Genomic DNA, 19,418 nt, shown 5'->3' with positions numbered 1-19,418 from the left:
GTTCCCTTTCCCATAAGTAATTAGTAAATTTTACTTTTTAAGCTACTATACACGTGTGCTGCATTCCTCTTTTGCTTTGCTACATTAAATAACCCAACACACTCACATCTCTGACATCTCTGATTCTGTTTAACACTACAGCAGATGTGCATGCACAGAGCTCCACTACAGGTGATCTGTTTATCGCTCCAATATTATTAAAATCAAAATTCTAATAATGGAATAAGCCATTGCATTTCTTAACAACAACAACAAAATAGGGGATGAATTTACTGCAACCGTACTAATGGGCAGCTGCCTGCCAATTTTGACTTTTGAGTGTTATAATAAAGGTGTTAATGACTACGACATGAAATATCACTATGGAGAAAACAAAAGCCAAAAAAAGAACCCCCCAAAAAACAAAACAAAAAAACACCCAAGTGTGCTCACAATAACTTTGTGAAATATCTTGAAGCAGAACTGAGTATCCTGTCCCTCAGAAATATTCCTCAGGCAGTTGGCAAATGTCTGATGTTCCCTCTAAGCTGTGGAGTCTTGTGAGCAAAAATCCTACTTTGTGAGCTACGGGCATTAAAGTTGTGAGCGAGCCATTAGGTTGCTGCATAAATTAGTTTGCTTTGAGGACATCCTTCCTGAGCTAAGGCAAAAATCTGTGAGCTGGAGGCTAAAAAACTGTGAGCTAGCTCACACCAACTCAGCTTAGAGGGAACACTGCTTATGCTGTTACATTTCTGTCGGTATTGATATATAATCCTTTATCCTCAAAGACACAGCTTGTACTTCACATGTGCTTTTGGTTATGCAGACAAGAATCACAGGAAGAGAACAGGTAGACAATAGCCATAAATGTTGCTAGGAAACTAATTCAAAAACGTGTTAGCTACTCACAGGGTAAGGCTGAACAACTGTGAGGAGGATAGATTCTTTGCAGCTTCTGTAAAGAAAGAAGATAAGAGTGAAGATTCACATTTTCATGCTTCAGCAATAACAACCATTTCTCCTTAAGAGAGAGCTGGGATCTTAACATCATGTACATTTCAGTAACACACCAACATTAAGCTGAGGGCTGAGCGGAAAGGTGTGGATACTCATGTGAATGTTATTGGCCATGTCAAAAAACACACCCTGATTGAGCTTAGGGGCTACTCTGAAATGGTGACAATTCAGAGTGAAGGCAATGGTGACAAGAAATTCTTGCCCTCACTTTGAGCTGTTTTTTTTTTTTTAAATCCTCAGTGATGTTACACAGGCAACATAGCAGCATGGTGTTAAGCTGTGATTCCCGTTGGCTGGGGATGGCCCATATGATTAACCTAGGAAGAAGCAATAAAAACCCCAAAGGCATAGCAAAAGCAACAGAGGAAATAATAGCAGTAAACAGGACTGAAAAGAGTGGATGTTTGTTTGTTTAGGGCTTTTTTCAGGATACATTTCAGCTTTCAGAGAGCAATAGTTTGGGAGCAGGAAAATATTAATACAACCCTAGTTGAGTGTGAGAAACAAAACTGAATGTCAAAATAAAAAAGGATGTCAAAATTAAAATTAAATCAGAGCAAACTGACATGAGCCTTATAATATATACCCTTCTACTGAGAATGAGTGGTTAGGGCTGTCATCCCCCCGATGGGGGTGGGTTTCCCCCTGCTTTTGGGGTCACCAATTTGCCTCTGGCCAGATGACCAGAATGGGGAGCCCCACCCCTGAAGAGCCCCATCCTGCCCGACGTATCCGATTCAAAGATGCTCTAGCATTTGGCAAAAACTCCATGATGACCATAGAGGTTTTTCCCCAAATGCTAGAGCATCCCCTGCTCGATGTGCCCGGAGCAATGACGACACCTCCCATTGATGTCATTGTCGCCTGCATGCTTCACGTGTGAACCAGAAGACTCCCGGACTAAGACTGGAGCCTCCTGCTGGCAGCAAGGTAAGAGCTGGCAACCCTACCAACGGTAGATTTTTCTTACAGAACTTGAGAATAAAATCTCATTGATCAAAAATGTAATATATAAGGTGACAATTTATTTCACTGGTTAAAGAGCAGCTTTATATACTGATCACATGGGGATATCTGTAAATGGAAGGGAGGGCTATTTTTTAGATTTCTCTCTCCCACTGTGAACCTCTGACCCCCCCATGCTATTGTAGGGGTCACCTGCCCCCAGAGGCAGCTTTGGGGGCATTTTTGGCTGGAGGGCAAGGCTGGAGGCAAGAAAGATCCATTCTGCTGACAGCAATCACTTCCACCAGCATAAATGTTCCACAAGAGGTTTTTTTTTATACAAAATTTATATCCAGCCTTTCTGCCCTCATAAGGGCCACCAAAGCAGCTAATAAATTAAAACATACACAGTAAAATCACACCTAAAAATTTAAAACCAACAAAGAGACATAATTGAAACAGTTTAAACTGGCACTAAAATACATACAAAAACATAAAAAAATAATTAAAACATCGGAAGGAAGAATCACTGAGGGAATGCCAAATGGAACAAAAGAAGTCTTCCTCCATTGGTGGAAGACGGCAACAGAAGAGGACAGGCAAATCTCCTTTGGGAGAGAATTCCAGGGTTTTGGTGCCACAGTCAAGAAGGCCCTCTCCTGGGTCACCACCCCCCTAGTCACAGAAGACAGAGTCACCCAGAAACAGGGCCTCCAAAAATGACCAGAGTGGTTGAGTACGTTCATAAGGGAGTAGGTATGTTGGTCCCAAATGATATAGGGTTTTAGAGGTCAGCATCAGCACCTGGAATTGGGCTCAGAAAGAAATTGGGAGCTAGTGTAGATGGGCCAAGACTAGTGTGATATGATCCCTATGACCCAACTCCAGTCAACATCCTGCTGCAGCACTCTGCACCAACTGAAGTTTCCAAAGACTTCTCGAGGGCAGCCCCATATAGAATGCATTGCAGTAATCTAATTTAGAAGTAACTGGGGAATGCACCACGGTGGCCAGATCCTTGTTGTCCAGGAAAGGCCACAGCTGGCTAACCTGGTAAAAGGCTGTCACTGGTCCAAGAATACCCCCAGACTATGGACCTCTTTCTTCAACAGGAGTGCTACCCCACCCAGAGTGGTGGCAGTTTAAGTCCTGGGTCAGACCTTCTGCTCACCAGTAGCACTTTTGTCTTATTGGGATTATGCATCAATTGATAAACCCACATCCCCTAAAAAAACTCACTGGATTTAAGTCACTGGTGTTTCCTGTAGCAGATACATTTATGTATTTAATATCATGCCCTTCTTCTAAGGAGCTCAGGCAGGCCCACATCATTCTACCTCCACCATTTTATTCTCACAGGAACTGAGTGAGGTAGATTAGGTTGATAGAGTGTAACTGGCTCAAGGCCAACCAGTGAGTTTCATGGATGAATGGAGATTTGAAGTCTTGTCTCCCAGATCCTAGCCTGATATTCCAACCACTACACCATGCTGGAAGTCTGGAAGACACACTCTCTCTCTCTCTCTCTCTCATGATTCCCTGAGGTATCTAAATACTTTCATAAATATGTAACCAAATAAACAACCAAATTTTAGGCAGTGAAATGAGGGAAACAAGAAAGAAAGCATAGTTGGTTCTGTTTTGATATTTTATGCCAGTTGATGTCTTGTGCCAGTGAGTGGACTAATGATAAAGAATTTTGCTTGTATCCCTTCTTCAAATCCTTTACAGGTAAGTAACAGGAATATTTTTTTAGAAAGGCACAATAATTATAAAGAGTTGATAATGAATTTATAACAATTATACTGATGGGCTTCTTACATTTCGAACCAGCAAACTGTTAAATATATAACCAACCCATTGGGATCCATAGTTTATAAGATCCTGTGCTGAAGCAATCAAAGCTGGTATGGAAGGACTTTTTAGAACTGTTTTATATTAATATAAAGTGTCTCAGAAGCACAAGGATAAATGCACATTTATTTCCTATGCAAAGCCTCTCAACATCAATATTTGTTTTATTAAATCGATGGCCTGTTTTTCTTTTTATCAGCTGGGGAAAGGTTAGTTGCCACTTGATTGTGATGAACTTGATTTTCTGTTGGCTCCCCTAATTTTAAATGCAATTAACTGTCTGCTTTTGAGATTCATTGCCAGGCTGAGTGAAGTGCAACTAATTTGCATGCCAGTGCTGATCAGCAGGAAAAACAATATAAATCACCACCATAGCATTAGCCCATATGAGCGCAAAGCAGTTATTCATGAACAGTCTGACTAAAGCGACTGGGACTTCAAAAAAGTGACTCCACGTTTGCTACTCATGTTACTGGTCTTAAAATGCTACTGGTCTCTGCAGCTCGTTCAGTCTGTAATAACTCCATGGCAATCAATAGTAGACCAGGAAATCATTTCAATGGCAGCCTTATCCATTGCTTTATCCCTGGGTGAGGAGAACAGGACTCCAGAGAGATCTCTGTATTTCCCATTCCTTTCCAGTCACTGGTAGTAGAGGGGATAAACATTTGGCCTTGACTCTCTACAGAACTGGAAACAGAGATTTGCAGTGTGAAGAATGGAGAAATTGCTGAGCGGTCGGGTTAGAACGGATAAAAGGAAGTACTTCTTCACCCAAAGAGTGATTAACATATGGAATTCACTGCCACAGGAAGTGGTGGCGGCTACAAGCATGGACGGCTTCAAAAGGGAATTAGATAAGCATATGGAGCAGAGGTCCATCAGTGGCTATTAGCCACAAGGTATAGATAGAGACTCTGGGGCAAGTGATGCTCTGTCATCTTGGTGCTTGGGGGGGGTCAACAGTGGGAAGGCTTCTAATGTCCTGGCCCCACTGGTGGACCTCCTGATGGCACTGGTATTTCTGGCCACTGTGGGATACAGAGTGTTGGACTGGATGGGCCTTTGGCCTGATCCAACATTGGCATCTCTTATGTTCTTATGTTCTTATGAGACTGTCCTCATAGATGAAAGAAAACAATCAGTCTTAGGGTCATCAAATGTAGCACAATTGTAACAGGTCGTCACGGGCTGCTCAACTACAGTGGCTTCCCAATGCTTTTCTGAAGTAGAGACTGCTGCAGGATTCAGTGATATAAATTCTGGTATCAGCTAACATATTATATAAAGTAGATTTAGGTGGGTAGTCCTGTTTGTCTGAAGCAACAGAATAAAGTTTGAGTCCAGTGGCACCTGTAAGATCAATAAAGTTTAATTCTAGGTATAAGCTTCTGTGTGCACGCACACTCCTTCAGACTTTGCCAACCATTGCACATAGGTAGAGAGGGTGGAGTGGGGGTTAGTTGCCAGGAAGGGCTAACTGGAGTCAAGATGCATAAGTAACTGAACAATAACTATAGCTAAGATTGGATTAAAGCAGTTGGTAAAACCTGTGAACAGCAGCAAATTAGCATACAGATAATAAAAGAGTTAAACAGATGCAAGAACTGAGTGACTTAGCATGTATAGTGAGATAAGAACCCGATATCTCTGTTAAACCCTGAAGGCACTGAACCCAGGACCTTCTGCATGCTTTGCTGTAAAATCATGAAATCTCCCTCTGCTGGTGCTTTCATGACCTTTCTAGTTATGTAGACTAACTCTGTAGCTAGCTCTGTAAACTGCAGTCTACATATTTTGTACATTTCATCACAAATTTGAAGGTCAACAAAACAAATACATATCTATCAGAGTTAATAGCTTTTCGTAACATGCTATTTGCCTAACAAATAAATATGTTTAAGGTGCTTTTATTTTCTAAGCATTAATAAAAAAATTATCATAGTATCACAGTTTTGTGACTCAGAAATTTATGGAGATGATGGGAATTCTGCTGTCATCTATTTGACCTTTGCAATGGACTCTATTGTATGGCCCCGGTCACACGGGCAGGAAAATGCGGGGGGGAAGCATGGCTGTTTGCCCTGGAGCAAAATAATGCGTGGCTGCGCGATCAGACGTCCCGTCGAGATCCCGTGGTTAGGGGGGAGGTGCCGATCACAGGACAATCCTGCGGCGCAGCAAAGAAGCGGCCTCTCTAGCAAAAGGCTCTGCAGGTTTAACTCTTCTAGGGCTGCAGAGGAATGCAAACTGTGTCCTCTGTCCGGTCCCCTCCAGGAGGAGCTTCAGCCGGGCCGCCCTCCCGCCATGCCCCCCCTGCACCTCCCCCTCTGTCGCCCGGTGCAGAGAGTTCTTTTCAAGCAGGCTGAGCCAGGAGTGGAGGGGGGTACGGAAAAGAGGAGGGGGCTGTGTTGTTTGTTTTTAAACTAAGTGTGCGCATGTGCCATTGGGTGCTTGTGCGCATCCCGTGGAGACTTTTTAAAAAAAACACCTTTTAGCGACGGGACATGGGCGGGCGCCGGATGCCACGACCTACCACTCGAAACGCGATCAGGCGCCCGCCCTTGCCCCGCGGTTTCCGGAAACTAGTACCTCGGAGGTACTAGTTTTTTACCCCACATCTTCGGCAGGAAGCCTCGGGTTCGCCACAGGAGCTCTACGCTTCCCAGATGTGGCGCTGTGATCGCGCCCGGAAAATCCGCCAATCTTCCGCCTCTGTAACGTGGCTAATGCTCCGTGTGACCGCAGCCAAAATTTGGCTTTCCAGCTTTTTGTACAGATAATTAACATGCAAGGAAAGGGGAATATAAAAGCTAAGAGAAGGATCAAATTGCAGATCATTAAAAAGGTCAAAGCGGTATTACTAAGGATTATCAAGAATTATCTGTCTCAAACTCCATTAAGCATGAACATTTTAATACAGAATTTGCCATTGACTTTGCCTGTGAACTTGCAAATGGAGAACTCCTGGCTTTCTGTGTGGAAGGGAGGGAGGGAGGGAGGGAGGAAGATTTGAAGACCACCTTCCTACCATCTTTGAGTCTGAAATAATGACTCTGTCTTCAATCTACCTTCAGTAATTTATCCCTTCTATAGTTAAATTCAACTATCCGTGTGAGCATCTGACAGATGCCGGGACACATGCTGCTTGCCGCCTTAAGGCAAATGGTGCACAGCTCTTCGTTTTCCTCTTTCTTTTGTGCTAATTACCATTTCATTTCTCCCCCCCCCCCATATTAATTGGAAACTGGTTACTTTAGCAATTTAAGCATTAACCTTAGGTTACTGAATATTTCTCCTTTTCAAAAATGATAATCATGCGTGTGTTTTGTTGTGAAGGAAAATTTCGCATTTAATGATAATTTTGTAAATTAAGGCTTCTTAAAAGGTAACAGGCTTCACTTTAGGCATTTGGAAGTGTGTTGGGGCAATTCAGGCTTAGTTATGTTACACCATTCTTTCTCCCCATCCATCCTGGTTCCGATCTGCAAGTCACACAGGCCCAAGGAATGAGTTTCCACCCTCCAAAGCAGCCATTTTCTCCAGGGAAACTGATCTCTGTCATCTGGAGATCACTTGTAATTCTAGGAAATTTCCAGCCCCCACCTGGAGGTTGGCAGCCCTAGTTGCCCTGATACACAACCTAATCAATATATGCTATGGGATCCTAGCCCTTCTTCCTCATTAGTTTTGGCCAATCCCATGGCAACCCCAGTATTAACTTATTGAAAATACTTGCAGCCACCTGTCCACAAATAGTGTTCTCAAGGCAGTGAACATCAAAACATCAAGACATTAAAACAACATTTAAAATATAGTATATAAAATATTTAAACAATTCAATAAAACAAACACAACAACATAACAAGGGAGGTGGTCATATAACAGTTAGTGGAAGAAAGCTAAATAAACAAAAAAGCTTTCCCCCACTGACAGAAGGCAATGATAGAGGAAGTCAGCAAATCTCCCTGGAGAGGGAATTCCAAAGGGATTCCTTTCCCCTATCAGTAGGATTTTCCCACCACCAGTTTTGTTGGGATTAGGTTTCAGCTTGCTAGACCTCATCCATCCCAAAACTGCCACCAGGCACCCATTCATGGTTTCCACAGCTGGAAGTGAAAGATAGAGCTGAGTGATGTCTGCATATTGGTGGCAACTCAGCCCCAATCTATGGATGATCTCTTTTGGTGGCTTTATATAGATGCTGAAAAGCACAGGGGACAAGAAAGAATGACCACAGGCCAAGGGACAGAGCAGCAGTCCCCCAGCACTATAGTCTGAAACCTTACCTTCAAGGTAAGACAGAAACCAGCACAGAACACTGCTTCTCAGTCCCAACCAGTGTTCCCTCTAAGCTGAGTTAGTGTGAGCTAGCTCACAGTTGTTTAGTCTCCAGCTCACACATTTTTGTCTTAGCTCAGAAAGGATGGCTCCAGAGCAAATGAATTTATGCAGTAGCCAAATCGCTCGCTCACGACTTTAATGTCAGTCGCTCACCAAGTTGAATTTTTGTTCACAAGACTCCACAGCTTAGAGAGAGCACTGGTCCCAACCCCAAAAGGTGGTCCAGAAGGATACCATAATCGATGGTATATTTTTTCAATTTGACTTGACTTACAAATTTCAGTCTTTAGTAATATTGATGCTATAAACCCATGTCTAATTATGAGAACATCCTAGTTTTAGACTTGTTTTCTGAATTTATATATTTTCATTGCTTGGCTTGGCTTATAGTTGTTTTTCCTCTAACTTTGAATGTTTCAGATGTTTCTGTTTTACTGATGTTACTCTTTATGTTGTTCACTACTCCTATCATATGTATTTTTAAGCAACTTTGTAATTCAATTCTCTAAAGATAAAAATTGAAAATGAAAAAAAAAAGAAGTAGTCCAAGGGTGCAGGTGCAGGTAATCTACCAGGGCAACTAAGGCTGTTTCATTTCCATAATCAGGTCTGAAACCAGACTGGTATGGATCCAAACAATCTGCTTCACTTAGGAATCCCTGAAGTTGCCCAGCCACCACTCACTCAATCACCTTGCTCAAGAACGGTACATTTGAGATTGGATAGCAGTTATTCAGCTCTCTTGGATACAGAGGAGGTTTCGTTAGGAGTGGATACACCACTGTCTGCTTCAAAGCAGGGGCAAAGAACCCCTCTCTCAAGGAGACATTCACTGTCTCCCAGATTCAGCCCACAAGCCCCCCCCCCCGGCAGATTTAAGCAGCCAGGAAAGGGGAAAGTCATACATACAGGCTTAAAACATCCAATGCTGTCTGTACCCTCACACTGAATAAACAGAAAAGTATCTCAAGCACCTGCATGAGTTTGCAATTGGGCCCCATTTGACCCTGTCATTGCTAATTCCCAATCCAAGTAGCTATGAATGCAATAAATCTATCTACAAAGTAGTGAGCAAAGTGATCATAGAGGGCCACTGAGCAGTCCTCCTGCAGACTAGATCCCAACAGACCTCTGGTCACTGTCTAACCATCTCACCCTTTGCCATCCCCTTCTTCTTTGACTTTCAAAGCCCATTGGGTGGGCTTTAAAAGTACGTTTAGCCTGTATCTTCTTGTATTCATCCCAAGTCTTCCTTCACTGTCACTCTGGCTGTCTCTTTTGTTTTTTCATTGTCTACAACCCCTTAGTAAACCTGAATTCTAACACCTGAGAGAGGCACCTAGGAGTGCTTGTGTTAATTTGCCCAAGTCATTTCCTCATTCCGGAGGTCAGTTGTGGCTTTGCCAGGAGCATTAACCATACCAAAAGGAAGATCCTCTAGAGCAGGCATGTCCAACTTCGAATAGATTTAAGCAGCCAGGAGAGGCAAGGGGTCATACAAACAGGTGGTAGGGCTCAAACTTCCAAGAATCCTGTCCACATTGTCTGACTAGACTAGAGAACCTGAAAGGTATCCATACAACTGGACAAATCAGCACCTCGGGACCTTCTAATTCTATGAGAACTAATTAAGAGTCCAAGTCAGAACAAATGCAAAGCACTGAGCAAAACACTGAGCAGATTTTATCAGCAAACCACTGAACAAGCTACAGAGCAACCCATCTCACCTAATCTCATAGGCCAGAAACACAGGCCTACACTGTGTGGATGCAATGCTGGCAGATAATTATTGTTTCTTCGTCATCATCACAGTCATGGTGGAGGTTTTAAAATGTGTTCTAGCAAGGGCTTTTTTGTAGAAAAAGCCCAGCAGGAACTCATTAGCATAATAGGCCACACCCCATGCCTTCCCTTGGTTTGCCCGGGTGCCCCCCGGCTGTGGGGAGCCCGGGCAAGCTGGCCCTTGGACAGGGCGGGGAAGGCACGGGGAGGCATTTAAATGCTTCCCCGATCCTTCCAGGGGCCCCATGCCTCAGAGTTGCTGGGGGGGGGGGTTGGTCTCCAGGCCTTCCCTCTGTAGCCATGCAGGCAGAGGTTTTGGCGGTAGTGGGCATGGGCAACTCTGAAGCCAGACGGAACTCCGTTGCTGTGCGTTCCTGCCCAAAAATACCCCTGGTTCTAGACCATGCATTGTCAGATTTGTCCCAAGTCTTTCTCCATTGTTGCTCTAATCATCTCACTTGTCTTTTTATCATCCACAGCCCCTCAGTAAACCAAGGGGTTGTGTGGGCTCCTCTTAGACCTGAGAAAGGGCATGCAGGAGTGATAGCGTCAGTTGACAAGCAATCTCCTCATCCCAGAGGACAACCATGGCATTGCCAGGAGCATGACCTGGCCAGTAGGAACGTCCCCTAATGCCATTTGAAAACCAGTCAGATGATCCATCAGGCTTTGTGGGGCAGCTAATCTTAATCAATCCCACACCCTTGTAGAGTCTTAAGTGTTCCTGTAAGTAGCAAGCTTGGTATACTCAGCAACAAGTGATCTCTCCATGACAAGGAGACAGTGTTCAAACCCGCCTCCCCCCATTCTGATCACCATCTTCCTATTCAGAGCAGAGGACAAGATCAGTTTATACCTCTTCCCAAGCCAGGAAAGAGGAGAATCTTTAGTTTTTCATTCCAGCCTCTGGCCTTGTAATCAGAGCTAGAATTCAAGTGAACTTTTTCATCTGCTCTTCCAAACTGCTCACTCAGATTTGTGCAGCAGTTTAAATCCCCATTTGCTGTGACATCACCGCTCTTGTCTTTTCCCTGTTATACCCTGTTGGATTATTGCCTCCCCAGATGTTTAGACCCCTCTGCAGGGAATAAGGCCATGGCCAGACCTTCATGAATAGGTAGATATCAGCATGCTGCTCTGCTTTCTTGGCCATTTTCCTGTATTTTGCTGTTTTTGAATGTTGTTGCCTAGGAACCCTTAGCTGAACCTAAACGAGTAGTTTTAAATGAGTTGCAATGGAAGAATGCTTTTGGATATGAATACCAGCCTTCTGGTGGGGGGCTGGAGCTTCCCTGAAATTACAACAAAGCTCCAGGCTTCCAGAGATAGTACATCTAGAGGAAACAGCAGGTTTGGAGGATGAACTCTACGCATGGAATCCTCAGTAAGATCCCACCGCTCCCCAAAGTCCACCCTCACCACACACTGCCCCTATATCTCTAGAAACGTCCCACACTGGAGCTGGCAACTTTGCTCTAGGATGATAGTAGGGTAAACTGGGAAGCAGGCCACATTCGCACAGACAAGCATATAAGGTGCAGTTTGGTGCAGTTTGGTGTAGTGGAAGAACCGGGTTTGGTGTAGTGGGAGAACCGACTCTAATCTGGGAGAACTGGGTTTGATTCCCCACTCCTCCACTTGCACCTGCTGGATGACCTTGGGCAAGTCATAGTTCTGTCAGAGCTGTTCTTGAAAAAGAGCAGTTTCTGTCAGAGCTCTCTCAGCCCCACCTACCTCACAGGGTGTCTGTTGTGGGGAGGGGAAGGGAAAGGAGTTTGTAAGCCGCTCTGAGACTCCTTTGGGTAGTGAAGGGCGGGGTATAAATCCAATCTCCTCTTCTTCTTCTATATCTCACTGACCAGACATGGTTACAGACAGCAATATGGGATGATATCTTTTATGCACCATGTACTAGTTAGTAAAAGAAGAAGGTAAAAGAAGAAAGGGACAGCAAAGGATGAGATGGTTAGACAGTGTTATTAATGCAACGAACATGAGATTAAGCAGACTCCAGAGGACAACGGAAGACAGGAGGGCCTGGCGTGATGTGGTCCATGGGGTCATGAAGAGTCAGACTTGACTGTGCGACTGAATATCAACAACTAGTTAGTAACATATCAGCCACAATCTTGGGCATTTAAATATATTTTGAACTTTTAACATCTTTGGCAACTGTTGAACAAAGACTTCCTAATACAGTAAAGAAACATCTATACGAACGTATGGCCTGACTCACATCTGTTCCTTCATGTGCTCATGACTAGTTATACATTTACAAGTTACATTTTAGCAAGCAAGCGTACACATATACCCAGGGATCTCTGTTTACTATGTTCAGGTTCCTAAGAGCCTTCAAATAATTTTATGCAGTCAAATGAAATAACAGACTTTCAACATCTAGTAAAACTACATGTGTTCAAGCAATCACAATTAGTGTCAATTAAATCAACAGCAATGATTAAAATACAGTCTCTAGATCTGCTAATTGTTTAAGAACACAAAGGAAAGACTCATGGGGAGAAATGCTGAACAATAAGGCAATTGGTTTTAGAGGACTTTTATTCACTTACCTTGTACGTGGAATAAAACTGATAGCACAGAGCTTCAAACAAGGAATCAAAACATTCTCAGTTGTGCCATACTTACAATATTTTTGTCAAATGCTGGGGAAATGTTTTAGAGTAGAAAATTAGACTCTGAGAGACCCTTTCATTTTTTAAAGCCAAACTACCCTTCCAATTTTAATTAGTAACAACAGTAATTCCCAGTAAAATATAATGTTAATGGGTAAGTTTTTAAAGAGGCGATGCAGGCATTCAAAATAAAGTATTCATCACCTGAAATGTTCCAGTATTGATGGACCAGGTACTAGATCCTGGAGAGAATTCCCATCTTGGTATTCATTTTGGGTTAAAGTACACACCTGCCTTTCCTTGCAAGTAGAATGTAATGAATGAGTTGGACAGGACTGCAATAATTTGAATATGGCATGTATCTAACAATTCCATCTTTCCCTGGAAATGTCTCTAGCTTCCTTTTCCACAAATGTTTTGGTGTGTGCTTTGTTGTCAAACATCTGCTCCCTTGTTTGTGAATAACAAATCCTACAACAAGCTTTCACAACCATGAACTTTTCAATAATGATATAAACACTTTAAATTAAAATAATTTTCATTAGCAAGACTAGCCTGCTACCCATCCTCGCTATGGTATTTCAGTTCCGTAAATCCAGTTATAATACTGATTATGTGAAATGTGAAATGTTACATTTGTTGTAGGAATTCTAATGGAGAAGATTGTAGTGTAAGAAATGAAGTGAGACAGATGTACTTCCCCCCCCTCTACTGAAGGACCCCTCTCTAGACCACATTGGTGGTTCTGCCCTCAGGTGCTAGGATCACCAGGCTGCTTGATGAGCTCACTCTGGAGCAGGCCACATAGAACTGTCCATTTAAGAAGCAGTCGTCTGTTAAGTCAGCTCCTGCTACCTTACACGAAAGTGATGGGCTCTCTACTTGTGTTCCTGGATTGTTTGGAGACTGTGTTGTTCTGAGCATCTCAGGGTGATCTTGCTGGTACTTGGCCTGTACAGGAGTACTCTGTGCAAATGTATTTGCCACATTCCTAAGTTGCCTCCTCCTTGTAGCGTTGGCGTATCTGGCTCGACGTTTGCCAGGAGCTTTCTTGGGGGCAGTAAGAGGTGAGAGGTGTGAGGGGGAGTTGGTGTGAGGGAGTGGTGACGTGGTGGACATTTCTTCAAGTTCATGAGGGAGGCACGCATCGAAATGGCTCCTAGAAATGTCCTTTACTATCTCCCCATAAACATTCATACCCTGGCCCTGCTCCTACACCTGACAGACAACAGCCTCTCTGGTGTGTGTGGGGGGGATTGTATTTAAAGGCATCAGGGAGGCTGGGCCAGCAGCAGTGCTAAGACAATCCTGCTGAGCAAACCTCCCCAGCGGCTGTAAGCATCCCACCTCCTCTTCTACACCTGACAGGCAGCTGCCTGTCCAGTGTAGGATGGGGAGGGGGGAGGAGTATTAGAAGCCACTGTGGAGGTGGGGCTGCACCTGACAGACAACCGCCTGTTAGGTGTAGGAGGTGCGGGGAGTGTGTTGGAAGCCATCAGAGAGGCTGGGCCAGCAGCTTTGCTTCACTTCACAGGTGGTTCTTGGCCACTCCTGATTTCCTCAACTGTCATTAGCTCTGTGCTGTCCCCTGTAACTGTTGGGGTTTTTTTACCTCAGAAAACTGAGCTCTGCAACTGACCAATCAGGGAGTGGGGGGTGCAGAGAGGCAGCTGCCTGGTAGCTGCATAGGAATCGATGGGGGAGCACATTTCCCCCCTTTTGACCCACTTAGAGGTCAAATTTCTAAAAATCCCTTCTTAGCGAGCACCTACACCACGGTAGGACCGCTCTCCCCGAATTTGGTGTCTCTAGGTCCAGCGGTTTGGCCTGGGCGTTGATTTTACGGTGAGGGGACTTTTTTTTATATGTATAGATGAATGTATGTGTGCAAAATGTTAAGGTCCTGGGGCATGCAGATTTTAAAAATTAATTTACAGAGCAGTGGTTTGATGGGGCAGTGTGAAACCCACAGATACACACCTGACCCTGAAGATATGTGCATATCATATCAGTTTGGAAAAGGATGTCCCTCAGGTAAGTATCCTTCCCACGGCAGCTGAGAGGGAAATGGAGTTTGAGCAGTGTGACAGATAGTTTCAAATCCTGCCTTCCAGGAGCCTCAGCCAATTGCTTTCAAACAGGAATGATGAAAAGAAAGGGGGGGGAGTTTGGCAATTTAACTGCTGGCAAAGTGACAAACTTGAAGGTTGTCATACTGTGGTGGGAGAAGGGTTAGGAGATCTGTTGGTTAGGCGGGGAGTCCATTAGTGACTTGAGGTACTTTGAAAACAGGTAGAGTTTGGGTGCTGTTCCTGTCAAGAACAGTTAAAAAGTTAAAAGCCTTTCTGTTCCATGTTATAATCTGAATCACACAAGAAAGCTGCTTTGTAATTATTATGTTTTATTAGGCCCCAGCTCTCCAGTAACTTTGTTATTGTAATACTGAGAGGCTGGAGAAATGGAAAATAAAGAAACAACCAAGCTGCATATTATAACATTGAGCATACTGTGTGGTTCCTTCAAGCATATAATCTCATCATAATAAACCAAGTGAATGGCGGGTGGGGCCCTTGAGTCCAACTACTGGTTTCTGCTTGAGTGCGGTGAGTCAGCGCCCTGCTATTGTCTGACTCTTGGGGGCGGAGCTACAGCTCTCAGCTGTAAAGCAGAGCTCATTAGAGGGATGACCCTGTAAAGGCACACAGGATGCCTATTGGGCTTGCAAATGGTGCTTCAAACAGGGCTTTTAACAGGGGAGTTGAACTTGGAAATTCAGTAGGGGATGTTGGGTGGGGGAGCAGGAGACAATCCCTCCAGTCTCAGCTACGTGGGTGGTGTGCTACTGTATCTTTCCTACCATGGATATCTGCACTATTTCTGGTAAGCCCCCATTTCACTCTAAAATACCTTTAAACAACTAACCAGATATGAAGGTAGAAAGCCAGCAGGGGACCAGGGACTATCCAGTGTTCTGCAAAATACCACATGTATAATTGTCTACCACTGGGTAGAAATCATGGGTGTGTGCAGCCCTGTAGCTAGGGAATTCTTTGGGAGGGGCCCACAGGGGGCCCACCAGCTAATTAAATGGAAGTACAGTGCAGGTGATAAGTTGGAACACTTTGGGGGCAGCCCAGGAGGGAGGGGGCCCAGAAGAAACACTAGGGGGCTGGGCCCCGTGGGCCCCATGTTAGCTATGGGCCAGGGTGTGTGGTCGCTGCATGGAATCTGGCCTCTTAGGGAGCAGGTTCTTTCCCTTGAGGCTAGGGTTCCTGATCTGGAGAAGCTAAGGCAGAGAGACAGAGGTGTGCGGAACAGACCTTCAAGGACTTACTAGAACAGTCCCACTCCTGTGCTGACGGCTCTTCTGCTGTTGTGATGAGAGTCTCATAGTTGGAGGGCATTAGTCTGAGGAGGAGGGATGGGATCCCTTAGAAAGGACCCTTTCTTTGGGCAATGGACCAATATCCTCTAATAGTGAGGATACCCTCTGGGGTTGGGGGGAGGTGGGCTTTTCATAGTGGATGATTCAGTTATTAGGAAAGGGAGGTCTGTGACAGGCATTTTGACTGTATGGTGACCTGCTGCCTGGTGTGAAGGTTGTGGGCATCACATGCTATCTAGATATGTTGATAGACAGTGCTGGGGAGGAGTCAGCAGTCATGGCACAGATTGGCACCAATGACATTGGGAAATGTAGTCATGTGGTCCTGGAGGAAAGACAGAATTATTCTGCACACAGAGGAATAAAGTCTGCTGAGGGAAAATCAGCATGGCTTCTGCAAAGGGAATTCCTGACTCACCAACCTTTCGGAGTTCTTTGAGAAAGTGACCCGGTAGACATTATACACTTGGACTTTCGAAAGGCTTTTTGATAAGGTACCTCACCAAAGACTCCTGAGTCAATTTAGCAGTCATGGGATAACAGGACAGGTTCTCTTGCGGATTAAAAATTGGTTAAATGATAAGAAGCAAAGAGTAGGAATCAATGGACAGTTCTCACAATGGAGGGAAGGAAGCAGTGGGATCTCACAAGGATCAATAGTGGCCCTGGTAATATTTAATTTATTCATCAGTGATCTAGAACTAGGGATGAGTAGTGTAGTGGCCAGGTTTGCAGATGCTTCTAATGTCCTGCAGGGCTTCTAATGTCCTGGCCCCACTGGTGGACCTCCTGATGGCACTGGTATTTCTGGCCACTGTGTGAGACAGAGTGTTGGGCTGGATGGGCCTTTGGCCTGATCCAACATTGGCGTCTCTTATTTATTATTTATTTATTATTTGTATTTTTATCCCGCCCTCCCCGTAGGCTCAGGGCGGCTTACACGGCATGTCGCCGAAACATATAGTAAAACAGTAAAAACATTAAAAATATTAAATAACATTAACTCTTAAAACATCATACATACAAAACAGTAATTGGTGCTCGCCTCCTAAAACCAGATGGCGTCAAAAGTCCCGTTCTCTTTCAGAGTGTCCACATCCGATGACCCTGTCCACAAGCTTAGGGCGTAGATGGTAATGATGGCATAGTAATGGTGGCGGCTCCTATTCAAACGCCTGGCGGAAGAGCTCCGTCTTGCAGGCTCTGCGAAACTGTGCTAGGTCCCACAGAGCCCTGATCTCCTCTGGGAGCTCGTTCCACCAGATAGGAGCCGCCACCGAAAACGCCCTATTCCTGGTCACAACGAATTTGGTAACCCGGGGACCTGGTACGTCCAATAAGTTCTGGGTCCCAGATCGTAGTGCTCTTGGGAGCACATGTGGGGAAAGGCAGGTAGGCTGGTCCCTGGCCATATAGGGCTTTAAAGGTAATAACCAGCACTTTGAAGCGCACCCGGAACGCTATAGGCAACCAGTGCAGCGCTTTCAGCTGGCCATATAGGGCTTTAAAGGTAATAACCAGCACTTTGAAGCGCACCTGGAACGCTATAGGCAACCAGTGCAGATGACACAAAATTATTCTGGATGGTGAAAACGAAGGCTGACTGTGAAGAACTCGAAGAGGATCTCCACGGATTGGGTGAATGGGTGACAATGTGGCAAATGAAGTTCAGTGTTGGTAAACTGATACACATTCGGACAAAAAAAATCCCAACGTCAAGTATAGGCTAATCGGGTCTGAACTTGCTGAGAATGAGAAGGAAAAAGATCTTGGGGTCATAGCGGATAGCTCAATGAATGTGTTAACTCAATGTGCTTCAGAAGTGAAAAAGGTAAACTCTGTGTTAGAAATTATTAGGGAAAGGATTGAAAATAAAACCACCAATCTTATAATGTCCCTGCACAGATCTATGGTGCAGCCTCATTTGGGATACCATGTACTGTTCTGGTCACCATATCTTAAAAAAGACATCATAGAGCTGGAAAAGGTACATAGGAGGGTGACCAAGATTATTAGGGGCTTCCCTATGAGAAAGGCTGAAGAGCTTGGGACTTTTCAGTTTAGAAAAGAGACAACGAAGGGGGGGCATGATAGAAGATGATTTATTTATTTATTTATTTATTTATTATTTATTTAGACATTTTTACCCCGCCCTCCCCGCGAGCGGGCTCAGGGCGGCTTACAGGGGGCGGAAGCCCATGCATAAAATCCAATAAAACCATAAAATCGAAACCAAAACATTACATTACAATTAACAATAAAGTGCTTCAAGATGGTCTTAAGTTGTTTGAGTTTCCGAGGGCATTCCCGACCTCGATGGTATTGCCACCATTGGTGGTGGTGGTAACAGCGGCGGCCCCTACGTGAAAGCCTGGTGGAAGAGCTCCGTCTTGCAGGCCCTGCGGAACTGCATAAGGTCCCGCAGGGCCCTGATCTCCTCCGGGAGCTCATTCCACCAGGTAGGGGCCGCCACTGAAAAAGATCTAGCCCTTGTCGCAGCAAGCCTTACCTCTCAGGGACCTGGCACCACCAACCGGTTCTGGGTCCCCGACCGAAGTGCTCTTGGGGGTATATATACGGGGAAAGGCGGTCCTTATAAAATTATGAATGGGGTAGAGAGAGCTGACAAAGAGAAATTTTCCTCCCTCTCCCAAAATACCAGAACTCAAGGTCATCCAATGAATCTGATGGGCAGCAGGTTCAGGACAGGAAATACTACTTTACACAGAGAGTGGTTAAAATGTGGAATTTGCTGCCAGAGGATGCAGTGATGGCTACAAGAACAGACATCTTTAAAAGGGGATTAGATAAATTCATGGAGGATAGGTCTATCAGTGGCTACTAGCCATGTTGACTGAGGGGAACCTCCACATTCAGAGGCACTCAACCTTGGATTCTCAGAACCAGGAGGCAACATAAGGGGAAGGCCTCGGCCTCTATGCCCTGTTGTTGGCCCTCCAGAGGAACTGGTTGACCTACTGTGTGAGACAACACGCTGGACAAGATGGACCACTGGTCTGATCCAGTAGGGCTCTTCTTATGTTCTTATTGTCCTTAGGGTTGCCATCCTCCAGGTGGAGGCTGGAGATCTCCCAAAATTACAACTGATCACCAGACTACATAGATTGCTTATCTCTCCTTTATTATAAAGGAGTTTTGGGTGCCAGAATTCTAAAATGCGCCCCGTTAGTGTATGGGCGGAAAATATGCCACTCAGAAGAGCTGCCTCCAATGACTGGCCCCCTCAGCCAACCTGCCCTGCCATTGGCTGGGTGGCTGGGAGGGGAGGGAGCCAGTCATCGGAGCCAGCGTCTTCTGAGCGGCCATCTTCCCCACATACACTAAGGTACGCTTTCAGCCCAGCCGGCTCCCCCCCCTCCAGCCCCCATCCTGCCCAGCGAACGGGCCCTGCACGGCCCGTCCGCCGCCTCCCTCTCCTCCAGCCCCCATCCCCGCCGCCCGGTTTCCCCACCCCC

General features: G+C 45.0%; 1 protein-coding gene across 1 annotated transcript in view; it reads right to left on the bottom strand.

Moving 5' to 3' along the window:
* FRMPD4 (FERM and PDZ domain containing 4) overlaps positions 1 to 19,418 on the bottom strand; it is a 120,963-nt gene that overhangs the window by 54,919 nt on the left and 46,626 nt on the right. The window contains exon 4 of the mRNA XM_015427689.1: positions 892 to 937. Within this exon, the coding sequence (XP_015283175.1) occupies positions 892 to 937 (46 nt within the window). The remainder of the gene's footprint in view (positions 1 to 891; positions 938 to 19,418) is intronic.

This window comes from Gekko japonicus, unplaced genomic scaffold (assembly GCF_001447785.1).
Source record: "Gekko japonicus isolate JY-2015 unplaced genomic scaffold, Gekko_japonicus_V1.1 scaffold296, whole genome shotgun sequence".
In the NCBI taxonomy this organism is placed as follows: domain Eukaryota; kingdom Metazoa; phylum Chordata; class Lepidosauria; order Squamata; family Gekkonidae; genus Gekko; species Gekko japonicus.
The sequence above is the reverse complement of the archived record's forward strand: the minus strand, read 5'-3'. Positions and strand labels throughout refer to the sequence as shown.